Here is a 16,521-nt window from a genome sequence, read left to right as displayed (position 1 = left end):
CAAAATCACATACTAGATTGTTACCTTTTATATGTTGATGCTTTGTTTATAGATTTATATTCAAGCATTTAAGATAGGAGAGTCATTGGCAGACTTGCCAAGCTAGACGTTCGGTGATATCGACGCATAGGAGGAGATTTCCTCCGATTGTAGACACTCGATACAGACAGGACCGAAGTCTAGGAATAAGACGTACCGCCACCACGATTGGGAAAGTAGGTGGGAGACTTGTTACGTCTTATTCACACCGGGATCCCTAGACTTAGATATGAGTCGAGTCAAAGAATAAGAGTCGAAGAGTTTTATCTGTAGTCACTAATGTGTCATAATTACTGATTTATGTGTTATGATTTTGTATTTAATTGCATGACATGCATGTACACATGTTTTATACTGGGATTTGTTCTCACCGGAGTTTCCGGCTGTTGTTGTGTCTGTATGTGTGCATAACAACAGGTGGGGCAGGATCAGGGTCACGCAGAGGATAAGAGATCGAGATAGCGTGGAGATAACGGGCGTAGAAGATCACTAGTTGTTGTTACTAGACATGTACTGAATTTCTAAACACTAGTTCGTTTTACTAGACATGTACTGAATTTCTAAACACTAGTATGTTAATTGTAGTTGAACATGGGAATGTTATTTGCAGCTAAATAAGATGACAATATTTTATATGATGTCTTGTGCTTGTTCATATACATTTGAATAAATGTTAAAAGCAAAATTTTGACCCACTTTTTCTAGCAAAGATCCAATTAAGCCCAAAGATAATCGAGTTAGAGCCCCGGTCGCCACACATCATCCTCAAATACATCAGAGAACTCTCTCACAACATCAATATCATCAAGATTAAACTTCACAATTCTATCCGTATCAACAATCGAAGCCAAAAACCCATCACAACCTTTAAACAACAACTTCTTAGCCTCAAGACACGAAATAAAAGGAAGGACCAGCGAAGTACCTGCACTGGCGAGCATACCTTCCTTATTTCCATCATCTGCAAATTTCACCGTCTTAGCAATGCAATCAATCACTGCACGGTAAGTTGATAGCCAATCCATGCCAAGTATAATATCAAACGCAACCATCGGAATAACAATCAAGTCGGCATAAACAACTCGCCCATCAATTTGAACAGAGCACGCATACACAATAGATGTTGGGCACAACACATCTCCCGAAGGCAAAACAAAATTAAACTGGAGGGGAATAACAGAAGGAACTATACCCAAAGATCTCAAAAATAGTTCAGACATAAAAGAATGAGTAGCACCTGTATCAATCAATGTCGTAGCTACTCTGCCTGAAATTAAAATAGTGCTAGAGATCACAGAAGAATCATGGTTTATACCTTCCTTTGTCATGGTAAAGATGCGACCCTGCACCTTCTCTTTACTCGAGCCTCTTGGACAATCCTTGGCTATATGGCCTGCAGTGCCACAACGGTAACAAGTATGAGTACCAAATCTGCACTCTCCCCGATGATGTCTACTGCACTTGGGACACAATGGCTTCTCAGGATCAGATGGAACTGTCGGTGGTTTAGGACTCGGCTCCAACTTGCCTTTCCCTTTAAAATGGTCCTTTCCTCTTTGGCTCGAACCTTGACCTCTTTGAGCAACAAACTGCTGCCTCGCCTGTCTCTCTCTGGCAATGTCTTTCTCATCTTGCTCGGCCAACAAAGCCTTAGACACAATCTCTTTGAATGTCACCGCCTTCGACATATTGATGTCCCTTCTGATTTCTGCTCGAAGGCCTCTAATGAAATGAGCACCCTTGTCTTTGTCATTGGAGGCAATATACGGAGCAAACAGACAGCCCTCTTCAAACTTCAGAATATACTCATCAACATTCATACCTCCTTGACGAAGCTCTAAAAACTCAGTCACCTTCCGAGCTCGAAGTGCATCTGGGAAATACTTGTCATAGAAAAGATCAGTGAACTCTTGCCACTTCAATGCTGGAACATCAACACTTACCTTGGTAGCATTCCACCAAATGCGTGCAGCTTTGACTAACATGAACACTGCACAACTGATTCTGTCCTTATCTTCATAGTTGAGATGATCGAAAATCGCCTCAAGAGCTTTGACCCACTCTACAGCCACCAATGGATCAGTGCTTCCTGCAAATTCCGGCGGATCCATTCTCTTGAAAGCAGTAAAGATCCCATCGGTCCCAACTGCCTGAGCCACTTGGCCTCTCCCTTGACCTCTACCTTGGCCTGTTCCTTGCAAACGTAACAACTGTTGGATCTGCTCACTATGGACCTTAGCTTGCTCTTTCAGTAGCTTGCCGAACTCATCGACAACTCTAGAGGAAGAACTATCCTCACCCTCTGAAGCCTTTCTCTTAGGAGGCATACTCCTACAATGTGCTCACATAATACATATCAACCAATGACAATAATTAGATGTAGAAGAAGACATACCCGGACTGTTGAAAGTAGACGAAGTCATATGCATTGGTCCGAAGAACGGTGCTCTGATACCACTAAATGTAACACCTCTGGCCGGTATTAATAAAATAGCAGCGGAAATTAAAGTTTTCTTTGAAGGGAGGAAGGAAGGATTCAAAATACATTTTCAATATATAACCAAAAGTATAAACACATGATCAATAAAATGATACAACAAAATACAAAATGTCATTTTGATCTTGTATATCAAAATATCTTTCTTCCTTCCATCTTTCATACATATGACCTCGGCTCCAATCAACGTCCTGGCTCGTCGCTCTTATCTGCATCACATGAATAACTGAAATGAGTATAAAACTCAGCAAGTGGAACTCTTACATAGCAATGAATACATATACCATACTTTGTAAAATGTAGCTTTGAAAACATTAAAATACCATCAACTCTGAAACACAAATATCATAGAATGAATAACAATAACGATGGTATTTCTCTTTTCTCTGTTGGATTGATATCTATATATTATCTCTGTCTCTGTGCCTCTATCCCATCGATATGAATCGATAACTCTGAGGGATATCAAAACAACTCTATGCAACAAAAATCGAATCGCAACGCTGATACAACACAACTACCCCTCAACTAATAACAACAATACCACAAAACAATAATAACCAACAATACTATGACCCATATATCACAACTTTCAACATCAAAACTATACATAAACTTAACCAAATAGTCCATAAGCATACAAAATCTTAAACTCTCTTATTCACAAGGCTTGGATATTACAAAAAGACTCTTTTGTATATGATAATCAAAGGGAGTGGGAAAACAGCAGTAATTCTTTGGAAAAGCCCGGTTCTCTTTGTATTCGAGCTTTCATTCCTCAATCCACTAATCCGTTCCTTCATATACCTCCCCACCAATAGATAGAGACAAATGGGAATAACCGAACCACGTCTACAAAATGACAGTACCATGCAGCTGCTTCAAAGCCAACATGATGCTCCTTGGTCAGATGACCAAGATATTGGCGAATCCCACATATGATCAAGAAAAGAGTACCTATAACCACATGAAAACCATGAAAGCCTGTTGCTAAGAAAAAGGTAGAACTATAATTACTATCCGAAATAGTGGAGGGTGCTTGATAATATACCATTTTTTGAAAGCCAGTGAATACTAGAGCCAGTAAAACAGTAGCAACTGAAGCGTAAACTGCTCGTTTTTCCTTCTCCACGAGTATAGCATGATGAGCTCAAGTTACGGCTGCTCCGGATGAAGGGAGAATAAGGGTATTAAGAAAAGGTATTTCCCAAGGATCTAAAACCCCAATCCCTATTGGTGGCCAAATACCTCCGATCTCTACCGTAGGTGCCAAAGAAGAATGAGAAGAAGCCCGAAAAAAAGCAAAAAAGAACATAACCTCCGATACGATAAAAAGAATAAAACCATATCGAGGTCCTAATTGTATGACTTTGGTATAATGTCCTTCCAACGTGGATTCACGTAGAACATCGCGCCACCATACGAACATGGTAGATAGTATAAAGATGAGGCCCAAACTGAGAAGTGTTGCACCCCCTTGAAATGAGTGCATGTACATCACACCTCCTACGGTTCTTGCCAAAGCCCCGAGTGAACCCGAAATAGGCCATGGACTTGGATCTACCAAATGATAAGAGTGCCTCTGAGATGCAAGCAAAAACCATTTTGCCTCGGTTGTATGTAAACCCCCCCCCCCCGCCTTCACCCCCACCCCCTAAAGTAGTAAAGAAGGGCTCTTTGGGGTCTAATTTTCTTTCTATATGACAGGACAAACAAATAGGAAAGGGTGGTTCTTTCATTGCATTGATAGAAGAACTATAAAAAGATATCTTTATTACTTTGAGAAGAGAATCGTTGGTTTTATCGACGAACTACGTGGGAAAATGGACCTTATTTCTTTCATTTTCAGCAAGATTTTTGGAAAGTTTCCATTCAGTTCGCTTTCAGAAAACTTGCTGGTCATGGATTAGTTCGTTCTGCGCCGCCAGCGGCCTAAAATAAAGCAGGTTGATCTCTTTTGCATTCATTTATTCAACTTGACACGTGGGAAGGACTAACTCTCCTAGTGGCTCGGCTTGGTCTCGCTTCCTTCCCGCACTATTCCTCCCCACTCAAAAGAGCTCACTTCCGCAAGGGTTCAAACTTGAGTTTTCAGAAGGTGTTGATTGAAGGAAGAAAGCCCGTAAATTAACAACATTTCAAAGTCGAAAATCCACAGTACTGGAAATTCTTCCTAGAAGGCCAAGGTGTAAGCGAACATAGATAAGCTAACCAGCTTACTTTCTATGCTGAATAAAAGGCAGGTATCTTTTTGAATAAACTAAACCACCCCTCCAACGCAAAGCAAGAGAGGCTAGCGAATAAGCAGACGAGGACTCTACTACACAAAGACAACTGCTACTTGAGAATAAAGACTCAGGAGTGGAACGGAGCGGAAGAGTTAAGGAAAAAGGCTCTAGAGAGAAGGGTTTAGTAAGCTAGAGATTTCAAATCTCTCTTTGTTCCAGAGGGGAATGAGTGTTGATGGATTGCCCACGGGTAAGCAAAGATTCTAATTCGAGATTGGCAGAGAAACGGCCCGTGCGAGGACTAACCAAAGGAAGGTTCCAAGCCGAACTGTACAAATCTCATAGGTCAATATCTGCTCAGTCTATGTTAGCAGCTTCAGTAGGATTCAGGTCTTTTCTTTCTTTCCTGCGAATGGGAAAGTCCGGATCAATCCGTCCAAAGAGGAACCATCTCAGCCTAAATGGAAGTAGACCAAGTAGTTTTATAGGAAGAAATGTGAAAGTAGGGGCTGCTAAGCGCCCAGACCCAGAATTCATTGAAAATGGAATTCTTGGTACCGGCCAAGCAGAAATAATATGAATAGCGAGCCAGCACTATATTTATTGATTGGAAAGACAGGACTCTCCAAAGAGAGGCCCGAGCGGAATGAAGTTGTGCTAAATGAACGAGTTGTCCTAAATGCCCCTTGATAGCTGTCGCAGGAAGTGGTGAGGGCTCAGGAAGTGAAGCAAACTCGAACAAAGGACAAGTCTGTTCCTGCTTCGTTTTCTGTTCCCGATTCAATATTCACCTTTCTTGAATGAAGAAAGAGAGTGAAGGCGAAGAGATCAGTGCAATAAGAGGGGAGAGAAACTGTCTCCGTTCGGTTCGGCAGAAGAAAGCCGAGAAAACAAATAGGAAGAGCATTATGCAAGCAACTAATTAAGTAAATAGTTGCTATCACCACCTTGAGCAGTAAAACAAAGTCGTTACGGCTATGTTACTAATATGGACAGCTATGAATGGTATTCATTGACAGGAGTAACCGCTTTCTGGTCGTAGTTGGTACCGCCCCTGTTCACTTCAGCATGCAAGGAAGACCTTCGGGAAGAATCAAAGTTTTTCTCCACTGCAAAGCAAAGCTATCAATGCTTTATTCAAGATCTTTAGCAGTCGATCGTTCATTCTCCCTCCCACGTGGCTTTCGAAAGCTCGACATTAAAGAAGAGATAAAATAGGAAAAGTACGGGGATCCCATTCCTTAGTCAGGACCAGGGCCTCCTTGTGAGCCATAGTTATAGTGTAAGCATATAAATTAGCCCAAGTAAAGGGACTCTCGAGAAGATAAATATAACTGCTAGTTTCAGCTATCTTTCCTGTGAAAATCTTAAAATTCTTCTAAATAACTTAGAACTCTTTGATGAAAAAAATGTGGAAGAACTACAAAGTGGCTTTCCGAAATCAGGGGTGACCCTGATAAATGTTGGGAGCTGTATCGCCAGAGACGGATAATTCAAGCGATAGAGAATAAGAATCAATTCTTATAGCTTGAATCTCTTCTGCTCTGGTAGCTAAGTGACTCTTCTCTTTCCTTTATCAGGAATAGACAAGTCTCAGTCTTAATAGGAATGGAATAAAAGTTCTTGTTGCAAAAGCTTTCTCATTTTCCGCTTCACTTCATAATGAGATTAAAAATCGATGCTTCCTTGGCCGTGTAGAACATGGATTAGCATTATGTCATTCCTACAAGTGATCACCCCATCCAGGATTGGAAGAAGTGCTATATGAGGACTTCGAAATCAAATAGAATATATTTCTTTCCATTCTTCGTGAGCCACTTAGTTCTCCGAAACAAGAGATTAAAGTGATCTTCTTCCTTTTTCCCAATAAGTCGACGGTGTTACACCATTGGGATACTTCGAATAAACTGGAGTACATATAGGATACACCGGTGCTAAAACCTTTTCTCAAGATATCTTCCACACTGTTGGGGTCGTTCCTCCGGATGTTGTTCTCCCGGTGTGAAACCAGTTGGTTCCGTAGTTTTAGAATTTCGCTGATCCCAAGTACTCCATCTCCATCATTGCATATGGCAATATAGAAAGTAAAGAGGAAAAGGCATGACCAGAAGAATTGTGCTAAATAAGTGAATTTATCTAGTTGTGGCATTCTTGATTGAGAACCGAAGATTCCCTCCAGACAGAAAGAGAGTCCTTCCTGTACGAGTATAGTGAAAAAACGAGAGGTTTGGTTGGTTGTTGACCAACAGAAAGCATGGGAAATAAGGGTAGGGGACTTTTTCTCGATCAACTATCTGACGGAGAAAGAGAGTAAACCAGAAGCGTTTTCTTCTTCTCTTAAGATATTTCTTTCTAGTTAGAGGAACACTCCTAAAAGCAAGAATTCTCAACTATACGATTACGAGACCACCAGACGCGCATTCCTTGGGATCAGAAGGAAGACTATCCCTGTGCGTGCTACTGCTCTAAAGCTTTCAATAATGAATTGGATGGCATGCTTTCGACGTGCTGTGGTGAGAGGTTCCTAAAGCTCAATCCCGTCCTTTTGAGTTGTAAGCAATGTCCCTTCGTTTTGTGAAAGTTCTTTCACTTTCTTCTTATTCCTTTGCCCTTTCTTATGCCGATTGCAGGTTCCAAGATAGTCTTCTTTTGGAGGTTGCTATTCCGAGTCCGCCTGGTGTGCCTGCCAGTTTCGGGGAGTACGAGACGGGGTGTCTAGCTGGCAGGCTTGATTAAAGGCTTTAAGAGAAAGAGACGGAAGCGAATTCGGCTTGCTACTCCTATTCCAAAAATCCTTTCATCTAGTGACCTAAGGTGAGTTTCGTATAGAAGGGACGGAAGTTTGTTGAGTTGAAACTATGGGACGGAGGTAAGGACAGGTATAGAGTGAGGGTAACAGTTGAGGTGGCTTAACCATTCGAACTACCTATTCATGCTTTCCCACTTTTCACTCTTGATATACGAAGGGAGACGAGCTAGGTCTCTCTAAGCTACTCCCCTGTCAGCTACCCTCGCTTCTTTTCTGTTTTCCTTTTCATCTTCGTCCTATGTAAGAAAAGCATTTATTTAAGCTGACTAGGGGATCTTTTCGAGCTTGCCTACGTATCTATCGTACTTGGCCAGGATCAAGCAGTAGTTTAATTTAGAATGAAGAAGACAATGCGCAATTGAATCAATAGTTACATCCATACACATAGAATAGGAAGAGAAGCTGTTGTTTGGAAGCTCTCTCTTTAGCATTAGTTAGTATTAGAGTCCCGCCCTTCCTGTTATGTTAATAAGTGACGGAGCTCTCCTAAGCAAGAGCCCGAGCAGAAATGGCATTTTGAACATCTAATTGGAACAGAGATTCACCAATGATTCTTTATTTCCCAGCGAGGAATGGCGCTCAGTTATCAGCTGAGTACGTACTGGCTTCTAACTTGTCAAAGGTTTTAATACAGCCGCAAAGGTTATGATCTTCATATACAAAGGCGCAAACCAGAGTACCGAAGACCAGGTCCAACAGCTACTCTCTAGTTATGTTTTGGTCTCCCGTGACGTGATACCAATCGGCCCAACACAACAAGAAGAACATTCGATTCCTGGGAAGAAGGTTGATCATCAGTGCGGACGGTTTAGCAGTAGAATCCGATTCTGAAACAGAAAGGGTCTTCCTTCGCTGAGAATGTCAATTTTATTCATTCTCTCCATGGTTATTGTTTGTCAAGATTACTTTATATCCTCTTGATAACCCGGTATACCACACAGGCTTCTAATGAAGACCTAGAGACTTACGAGAGATGCCTCGGACTCGGTTTCTCGAGCGTGGCTAGGGCGTATGCCCATCTCTGGCCTGGTAGGTTGGCGTCAGTGGTTGAAGGAGCGGGTAAGAGGAGGATCTTTGCCATTGGTAATTACCTTAAGACTCCTCCGCCCAGTACATGATTGGGGTATGGAGGTATTACACCGCATATCACAAGACGGTACGTTTAACCAACAAGCTCCCATTATCCGTCTGTCTGTTTATAGGCCAATGGATATTTATTCCTTTGACCTTAAATCAGCGACGGATCGGTGGCCTTTGGTGATCATTTACACTCTTATGGAGTTGTTATTTGGTCCAACATGGGCTTCGTCTATTGTTAATGGGACCTTGGGCCTCAACTCATTTTGGGCTATCATTAGGAGACCTTCCCTTGTGAGTTATGTGGCTGGTCAACCTTTCGGTTATTACGGCTCTTGGGCTCTTTTCTCACTGTCACACCACTATTTAGTGTGGTTGGCGATTGAGTTAACGCATCCTCATAACCGGCCGTTCACCCGTTATGCGGTGCTCGGTGATGACATAGTCATTGTCAACACGAAGGTGGCAGGTAAGTATAAGGAAATGTTGGGAAAATAGGGAGTTTCTATTTCAGTGGGAAAATCATTAATTTCCCATAATGGACCCTTAGAGTTCGCCAAGAAGTATTGGGTGAGAGGAATCCAAAAGGATCTCTCCCCGATATCAATACGGGCTCTACTCACAGTTAGATCGACACTGAGCCTCACGCAGCTAGGGGATCTATATAAGATATATAATCAGAATGTCTTATTTTGGTTAGCTGGTGCAGGTTACCTTGTGAGATCTTGCCTATACTCTTCTCGACGTTCTCCGCGATGGGAGAGATTATGGATTGCCGCTACGAAGCCCCCGGTCTCAGCTACCGATTGAATGGTGGATTGGTCGGGGACGACCCATCAATCCCTATCTTAAGGAACTATTAGTTGAGAGGCTCAGACGGGAACTCAGACCTAAAGAAGTAAGGCTGATCCCCGATGAGTTGGTGTTTGATGGAGAACGGGAAATCCTGGAACGCACGTTTGATCTATAATTGGATCAAGCAGTGGCTCAAGTGGAATACCTGGTACTTCACCATAGCATGTAAGCCGGACCCGAGTTTCGCCGAATTATTCACAGCGCCTATTTGTGCCACAACCTGGAAGAGGTCATTTTACCAATTCGTGTTGTATGGCCTTGTATGGAAGTGCTATGTTGAGGATATGGCCTTGTATTAACTTAGCCTTGGGCGTGGCTAAGTTGAGGATGTGGAAGGATAGGATGAGGCTAATAAATGTCTAAACGTGGATAATATGGCTAGTCCCCTTTATTAGAGTACGAGTGCCATTCCTTCTGCCGGTGCGTCTATATCCCTTGCAGCAGTGGGCAGGATTTTTCTTCCATCCATTTATCTAGTTGGAGTGGTTGAATTGGTTAGCATGCCCTTTCGATTGCGGATGCTAGAACATAACATAAGTCTCACAGCTCCGTCGTCCGATTCTATGCCTAATATACCTGCTCTTCAAGGATGAACTCTTTTGTGCATGGGTGTAGTTCTACTATGGATTCAATTCCTTCAAACAGCTTATTCGAAAACAATTCTTCCTTTAGCAGGAAGAAAGGAATTCCTTTCAAAGCCAAATCGTCCTTTTTCAAGGCGTTCTCCTTATCTTTTAAAACTCACTCCTGAAAGGCGCGAAAAAATACGCTTTCTATTGGAAAAAACTAAAAAAAATACCATACAGGGTAGAAGTGAAGTTTCTATTGAATTGAGTCAGATCCTTCTTTGATTTAAGCATATAAGATGTCCATAAAATAAACAAGAAATTTATAGAGGAAGATTCAATACCAACTGATTCCCCTATTGATTAACCTCCTCCAACCTCCGAAACAGATAAGATCCCAAGAGCTTCGTCTATACCAGCAGATTAAATAGGATCTTCTACGTGAACATTTCTAACAGCGGTTCTTCCTCCAACAGTCAAGTCACTGCTTATTCCAGCAACAGCTCTTACTGTAACAGAACTAGGACTGTCAACTGTAGCAGGGGTAATGCCTTCCAGAGCTCCTAGTCCGCCTTCGACTATTATCCCTTCATTCCCCTCTTTTGATTTCTAGTTTTGGAGAGAGCATTAGTACTTTAAGTCCCCTAGCTGCACATGAATCCTATATAAATAAAGGATTGGTTGGTGTCTAGAGAGAGTTCGTCTGGGCGTACGATAGCATTTCCTTCAGCGTATATGCGGCAACCAACTGAAATGCCGACATCGATTTACTATTTAAAGAGGTAACAACCGATATTGCGACATCTTTCCTTGGTGAGTTTTTGCTTGTTGTGAGCTACCATGGCTACCTCGGTCGAAGCTTCTTCTTCTTCAAAACGCACTCGAGCTCGGGCTCCACGAGGCGTGATGAGCTGCGATGAATCGAACATAACCTTCTGGCCATTGACTGCATTACTAGATGGACCAGCATTATCATTCCCATACGAGGTAAGCAGATTCTACATCACACTCGGCTTCTCTTCCGGTGGTTCAAACTTCAGAAGTTCTTTGTCAATAAGATCTTGCACCCGGTGTCTCAGAGTGTAACATCTATCAGTCCAGTGCCCTGCTCCTCCCATGTGATATTCACGCCTGGTATTAGGAGATTCCTGGAAGGTGGATATGATACTGGTTTGGGAAGTATGGGTGTAACCAACTTGGCTTCCAGCAGCTGCGGAAGCAATTGTGATAATGATACAGGAAGAACGCGGAATTGGGAGATGTTGACCTTTATTAGGATATGAATAGCAACTATGCCATTACCCTATCACCCCCGCCGGGGGCAGAACTAACTCGATAAGATCAAGATCCATTGAATCCCGGTGTAATCAGTACGTATGACTCTGTCCTCCCGCGATGTACTGTAGGCGGTCATCATAAACATCAGCATCTTGTAAATCCGCTACTGATTCAATCCATCCAATGACCATGGACAGATCGTCCGATGAGAGAACCCTGAAGGAAAGACTTACTTGTCTTCATTTGAATGAGAGGTTCATTGGTGCAGCTCTTGCTCCCAAGAGCGTTGATGGCTTTGTTTCCTCCATCATCTGTTAGGTTCTTAGTAGCAATCGGCGACCTTTTCTTCTTTTACTTCACATCGCTTTTCGTCTCTTTGATAGCTGGAAGTTCTCCAAAAGTATGAAAAGCTGGAGGACTTTGTACCATCCATTCCGGTGTGGTTGGATTCTGTTCAACAGCCCAAGGACTTGGAGCACATCTTTTGTTCTTTCCACTGCTTGAAGTGATTGTTACGACCACGAAGAAACGACAAATCCCAACTACGGATATATAAGAGCCAAAACTGCTAAGGGCATTCCATCCAGCGTAAGCTTCTGGATAATCTAGAATGCCACGTGGCATACCCGAAAGCCCTAAGAAATGCATAGGAAAGAAGGTCAGATTAACCCCGAAAAAAGTGATCCAAAAATGGATTTGACCTAAAGTTTCAGGGTATGTCCGACCAAAGATTTTACCTACCCAATAGTAAAATCCTGCAAATAAAGCAAAAACGGCTCCCATAGAAAGTACATAATGGAAATGTGCAACCACATAATAAGTATCATGTAGAGCAATGTCTAGCCTAGAATTTGCCAGAACTATTCCAGTGAGTCCTCCTATAGTGAACAAAAAGATGAACCCTACAGCAAATAACATGGGTGTTTTGTATTGTATCGAACCCTGCCACATGGTAGCGATCCAACTAAAGATTTTTATTCCAGTGGGGACAGCTATGATCATGGTAGCTGCAGTGAAGTATGCACGGGTATCAACGTCTAAGCCCACAGTAAACATATGATGAGCCCAAACAAGAAATCCAAGGACGCCTATACTGATCATGGCATAAACCATGCCTAGATACCCGAAAACCGGTTTTCCCGAAAAAGTCAAAACGATATGACTTATGATACCGGATCCAGGCAGAATGAGAATATAAACTTCAGGGTGCTCCTCTCTTCTACTAATAGAAGAAAGGTGGACTATATCATCAACTTATTCCATTTGTCTAGGAAAGCTAGCCATGCTTTATGGTGAATACTGTAAGGTTTAAATGCTTTGAGATCGTAAAGACTGTAATATTCTTCAATAAGGAAGAATCGTCGTGATTTATGACTTCGGAAAGTACTTGATTTAAAATAATCTAGCATCATGATAACATCTTTTCGACTTTGTACAGACCATTGATAGTAACCATTTTGACTACTATCAAAGTAGATATTTCCTCCAAATACAACCTTATAAGACTCTACATCTTGTAGAAGTTTATTAGTTACTCGAATACTTAGTTGAGGTAGTTGATGCTTCATAGCGATACAAATGGTACCATCAGCATCAAAGAATCCTGCAAACCAATTTGATTGAGCATCTAGTCTAATAGGCAGAATTACAGGGATATCATGTACTTGACAAACACGATGTAGTTGAAGTAGTCGTGCTGAATGTCGAACATGACCATTAATACAATTCATTAGTTTAATCATACCAAGTTTATTATGTAGTCTATAACGATAAGCTTTAGCACCTGATCGCATTTTAATACTTCCACCAAGCATATGTTGGATATATCGTAGTAGTGGTAGATCTTCAAGTCCCATAGTAATTTCAAGAGAAGTATATCCTTGTTTACTAACTTGAATAGTTCCATCACCATCGATAATTCCAGCTAGCCACTCACAGAAGGATTTAGGATAAGTTGTTGCGCGTGTAGTCTCTGAGGTTCCTACTAGACTGCTTTTATGTCGTTGGTTACCTGCTGATTGTGTCTTAGATACTCCATTTTTACTAGATCGGGGTTTTACTAGAAAACAACTCATGAACATAGTAGGAGTACCATGTTGCAGACAGTCCCAGCATCTAGCGCAATGCGTATTCAGATTTTCATCTGAAAAGGGCCATTTAAAACCGAAGAACCAAAAGAGATGCTGATATAATATTGGGTCTCCCCCTCCAGCAGGATCAAAAAAGGTTGTATTAAAGTTTCGATCAGTTAATAACATGGTAATTGCCCCTGCCAGTACCGGAAGTGATAATAAAAGTGGGAATGCTGTCACTAGAACGGACCAAACAAATAGGGGTGATCTATGCATAGTCATTCCAGGTCCACGCATGTTGGAGATAGTTGTTATAAAATTGATAGAACCTAAAATGGATGAAACACCAGATAGATGAAGACTAGAAATTGCTAAATCAACTGCTCCTCCAGAATGGCTGGTAATACCACTTAAGGGCAAATAACATGGGCCCATCACTCCAGCAATGGCACCGAAGATGAAATATAAAATTGATAGCCGGGTCGTGCTAATTCCATACGAATCAGTACTAAAAAGCATGTGCCCATCACTCCAGCAATGGCACCGAAGATGAAAGATAGAGTCCCTATATCTTTGTGGTTAGTGGAGAACAGCCATCGGACCGGATTTGTCATAAAATTGAGATTCTTTCCTTTCCTTCCTTATCAGAGAGGGGCCCCTTAGGGAAGTGGGGCCTATTTATTGAAAAGGGGGGAGAAGGTCCGGAAAGCCCTCATTGATGGGACATTTTGAGCCCCTTGTTGACCAAGCAAGGTCACACTGAGACTGAGAACACCAACGGAACACTCTCTTACCCCCACTGACCAGCTAGTGTGCAATGACGACTGGCCCACACCTACATGGACTTCAAATTGACTTCTGATCGTAACTTTTTAAACCCGGTTCCTCACGCTGCCCATGAGTACGTCCGGGGTACAGGTTCACTTTACCTGCTCAATCTCCTAAAGGCGGGGACGGGGGCTGGTTTCCCTGAGTAGGAGGTATCTTAGAACGGTCAGTCGGGTGACTGATCTTGAGTTCAACTCCTCTCCAAGAATATTTGAATAGAACATCAACCCCCATAGATATAGCAATCCTTTCGATGGATAAACAAGGCTAGAAGAAGATAGATGAGGAAGAGCCCTTGGATACAAAGGAGAACCAGAAAAAAATAAAACACCTTGTTGTTATCTGTAAAAAATCTGACCCAATGCGCTATTGTTTCCAACATATTGCAAATTGAAATGAATTTCTGAGAAATTCAAATGTTATAACATAGCCCGAAGGGGCTATATAAAATAAACTACGGAACTCTGAACGAAAGAAACATAGATCAACAAACATTGGAATTACTCTTTCAATCAGAGCAGAGAGAACGAGAACTACACTTTGAGAAGGCTCCAAAATCGAAATGGATCCCGCCTTTCTTTATTATTCATAATTGGTAAGTCAAAGCATTTTCTTTTTCCTCCTTAAGCTTCCTTGAGATCTAACCGCAAGCCTTGAATCGATTTTTCATAGATGAGTGACTGCCCATCCAGCCTTTCCTTCGGAACCGAAAACCATTTCTATCGGCCGACCTAAGCACCCGAAAACCTTACCTGATTCAATGGTTCATGCCGCTAGCCGAGGAATAGGTTATAGCCCCAGATAGATATCCGGATAGCCATTGTGGCAAAGAGTTGGCAGCATGAATGGAATTGATCGAGGTCGATTTCTCTCTCCTTCGATTTATGCCAGCGAAGGTTCCAAAAAAAGGGAGAAGATTCTTAGAGCTGAGGGACCATGATCATAAAGTGAAAAGCACGTGGTAACCAAATCGAATGAAAAGTACAGCCTATCTCGATTAGCTGATCGAAAGCTAGCGCATCATGTTCTCGAGTCGCCAGGTGTTTATTCTCTGGGAAGCAAGCCAACTCTGCCCACCCAATTCTATCTATCTTTCTTGTTACTAGTTGGATCGGAGCCGACACTAAGGAATTGGTCGACGAAGCCAACAAAACAAGCAAGGGACTAAGCGCTAGTTGAGCTAGGAGTTTCCAGCGCTTAGTCCTTTCCTTCGGGAAGTCATTCCAGGCAAGAAAGCCAATCAGGGAGGAAAGCAAGTCAGTCAATCCGGTGAATAGCTTTCAGTCTCTCTTTTGCTTGACTAGGAGCTCTCCTGATAGTTGCTCTTCTGCTTTTCTGGAATCTTTCTTCCAGAAACTCGCCCACTCTGCCTCTTCCATCTGTGTAGTCCCAGATTTTGGAGTCCATTTCCTCAGCTGGTATAGTGCCCAAAGCGCAGGCAATAGCACTACTTTGTCCCCTATCCATAGATAGGGGGCCAACCAGTTCTTCCTGCTGGTCAATCAGCATAAGGCTGGACATGTAGGTCTTGCCCGATGACCAACATTATTTATACCATAGTAGGGGCCGGGGACTGACAAAGGAGCGGATGTCGATGGAGCCGGTGAGAAGGAAGGAAGATGGAGAGTAATATGGAAGAGTCTAAATGAATGTGACATCGCGAGAGACAAAGGATTCGGCAGTTTGCCCTGCGGAAGCAGAAGCAGAGCTAGCATAAGGTTTTGAATTACCAGTCCAATGTACTGTTTTTTCCGTAGCAGATCAAGACCGAGTAGCAGCAATCGCTAATTCAATTGCATCATCGCATGAATGACTGATTCAATGATAGCGAGATCAAGAGGCCCAATCAATGAGGGGAAGCAGACTCATTCGTGGTCTAACTGGCCAATTATCGACTTGATCAATCATTAACATTTCAGGCTTCGACCATTTAGTCTCATCAAAATAAACTCCCACTTATTCTTTTGTGGCATAGGTGGGTGGGAGGTTGAAGTCAGGTTTTTCTCTGGGAGGAACAGAGACAAATAGAGTTAGGGAATTCTTTCCGAGCGAGATGCCTAGTGGGTGCCCTGGCTCATATTCCCTAACTCTATTGATGTGATGCTAGCGGCACCAAAACTTGAAAGGAATGCCTCTCTTTTCTCCCTGAGAACTAGACTCGGGAACTAAGCCCAACCCAAATGGTAGGTTTCAAATCTTTCTCCCTTCGCTGACTATATGTAATTCTGCTTCCCTGAGAAATTCTTTGATTCGTTCGAGCGACGGCTTGTGG

General features: G+C 42.4%; 1 protein-coding gene across 1 annotated transcript; it reads right to left on the bottom strand.

Moving 5' to 3' along the window:
* Positions 1-11,654: 11,654 nt before the first annotated feature.
* On the bottom strand, positions 11,655-13,856 carry LOC140983870 (cytochrome c oxidase subunit 1-like). Its single transcript, XM_073451027.1, has 3 exons — positions 13,094-13,856; positions 12,803-12,952; positions 11,655-12,602 (listed from the first exon to the last, which is right to left on the bottom strand). The coding sequence occupies exons 1-3, from the start codon at positions 13,854-13,856 to the stop codon at positions 11,701-11,703; spliced, it is 1,815 nt and encodes a 604-aa protein (XP_073307128.1). The 3' UTR covers positions 11,655-11,700.
* Positions 13,857-16,521: the final 2,665 nt, after the last annotated feature.

Source organism: Primulina huaijiensis, chromosome 9, assembly GCF_012295235.1.
Source record: "Primulina huaijiensis isolate GDHJ02 chromosome 9, ASM1229523v2, whole genome shotgun sequence".
NCBI lineage: Eukaryota > Viridiplantae > Streptophyta > Magnoliopsida > Lamiales > Gesneriaceae > Primulina > Primulina huaijiensis.
This window is presented reverse-complemented; position numbering and strand designations above follow the sequence as displayed.

Coding starts and splice junctions, on each gene's coding strand:
- LOC140983870 (XM_073451027.1), bottom strand. CDS start 13,856: ATGGGCCCATGTTATTTGCCCTTAAGTGGTATTACCAGCCATTCTGGA. Junction 12,953..13,093: donor TAGACTACATAATAAACTTG/GTATGATTAAAC, acceptor ATTGGTTTGCAG/GATTCTTTGATGCTGATGGT. Junction 12,603..12,802: donor CTTTGATAGTAGTCAAAATG/GTTACTATCAAT, acceptor AAATGGAATAAG/TTGATGATATAGTCCACCTT.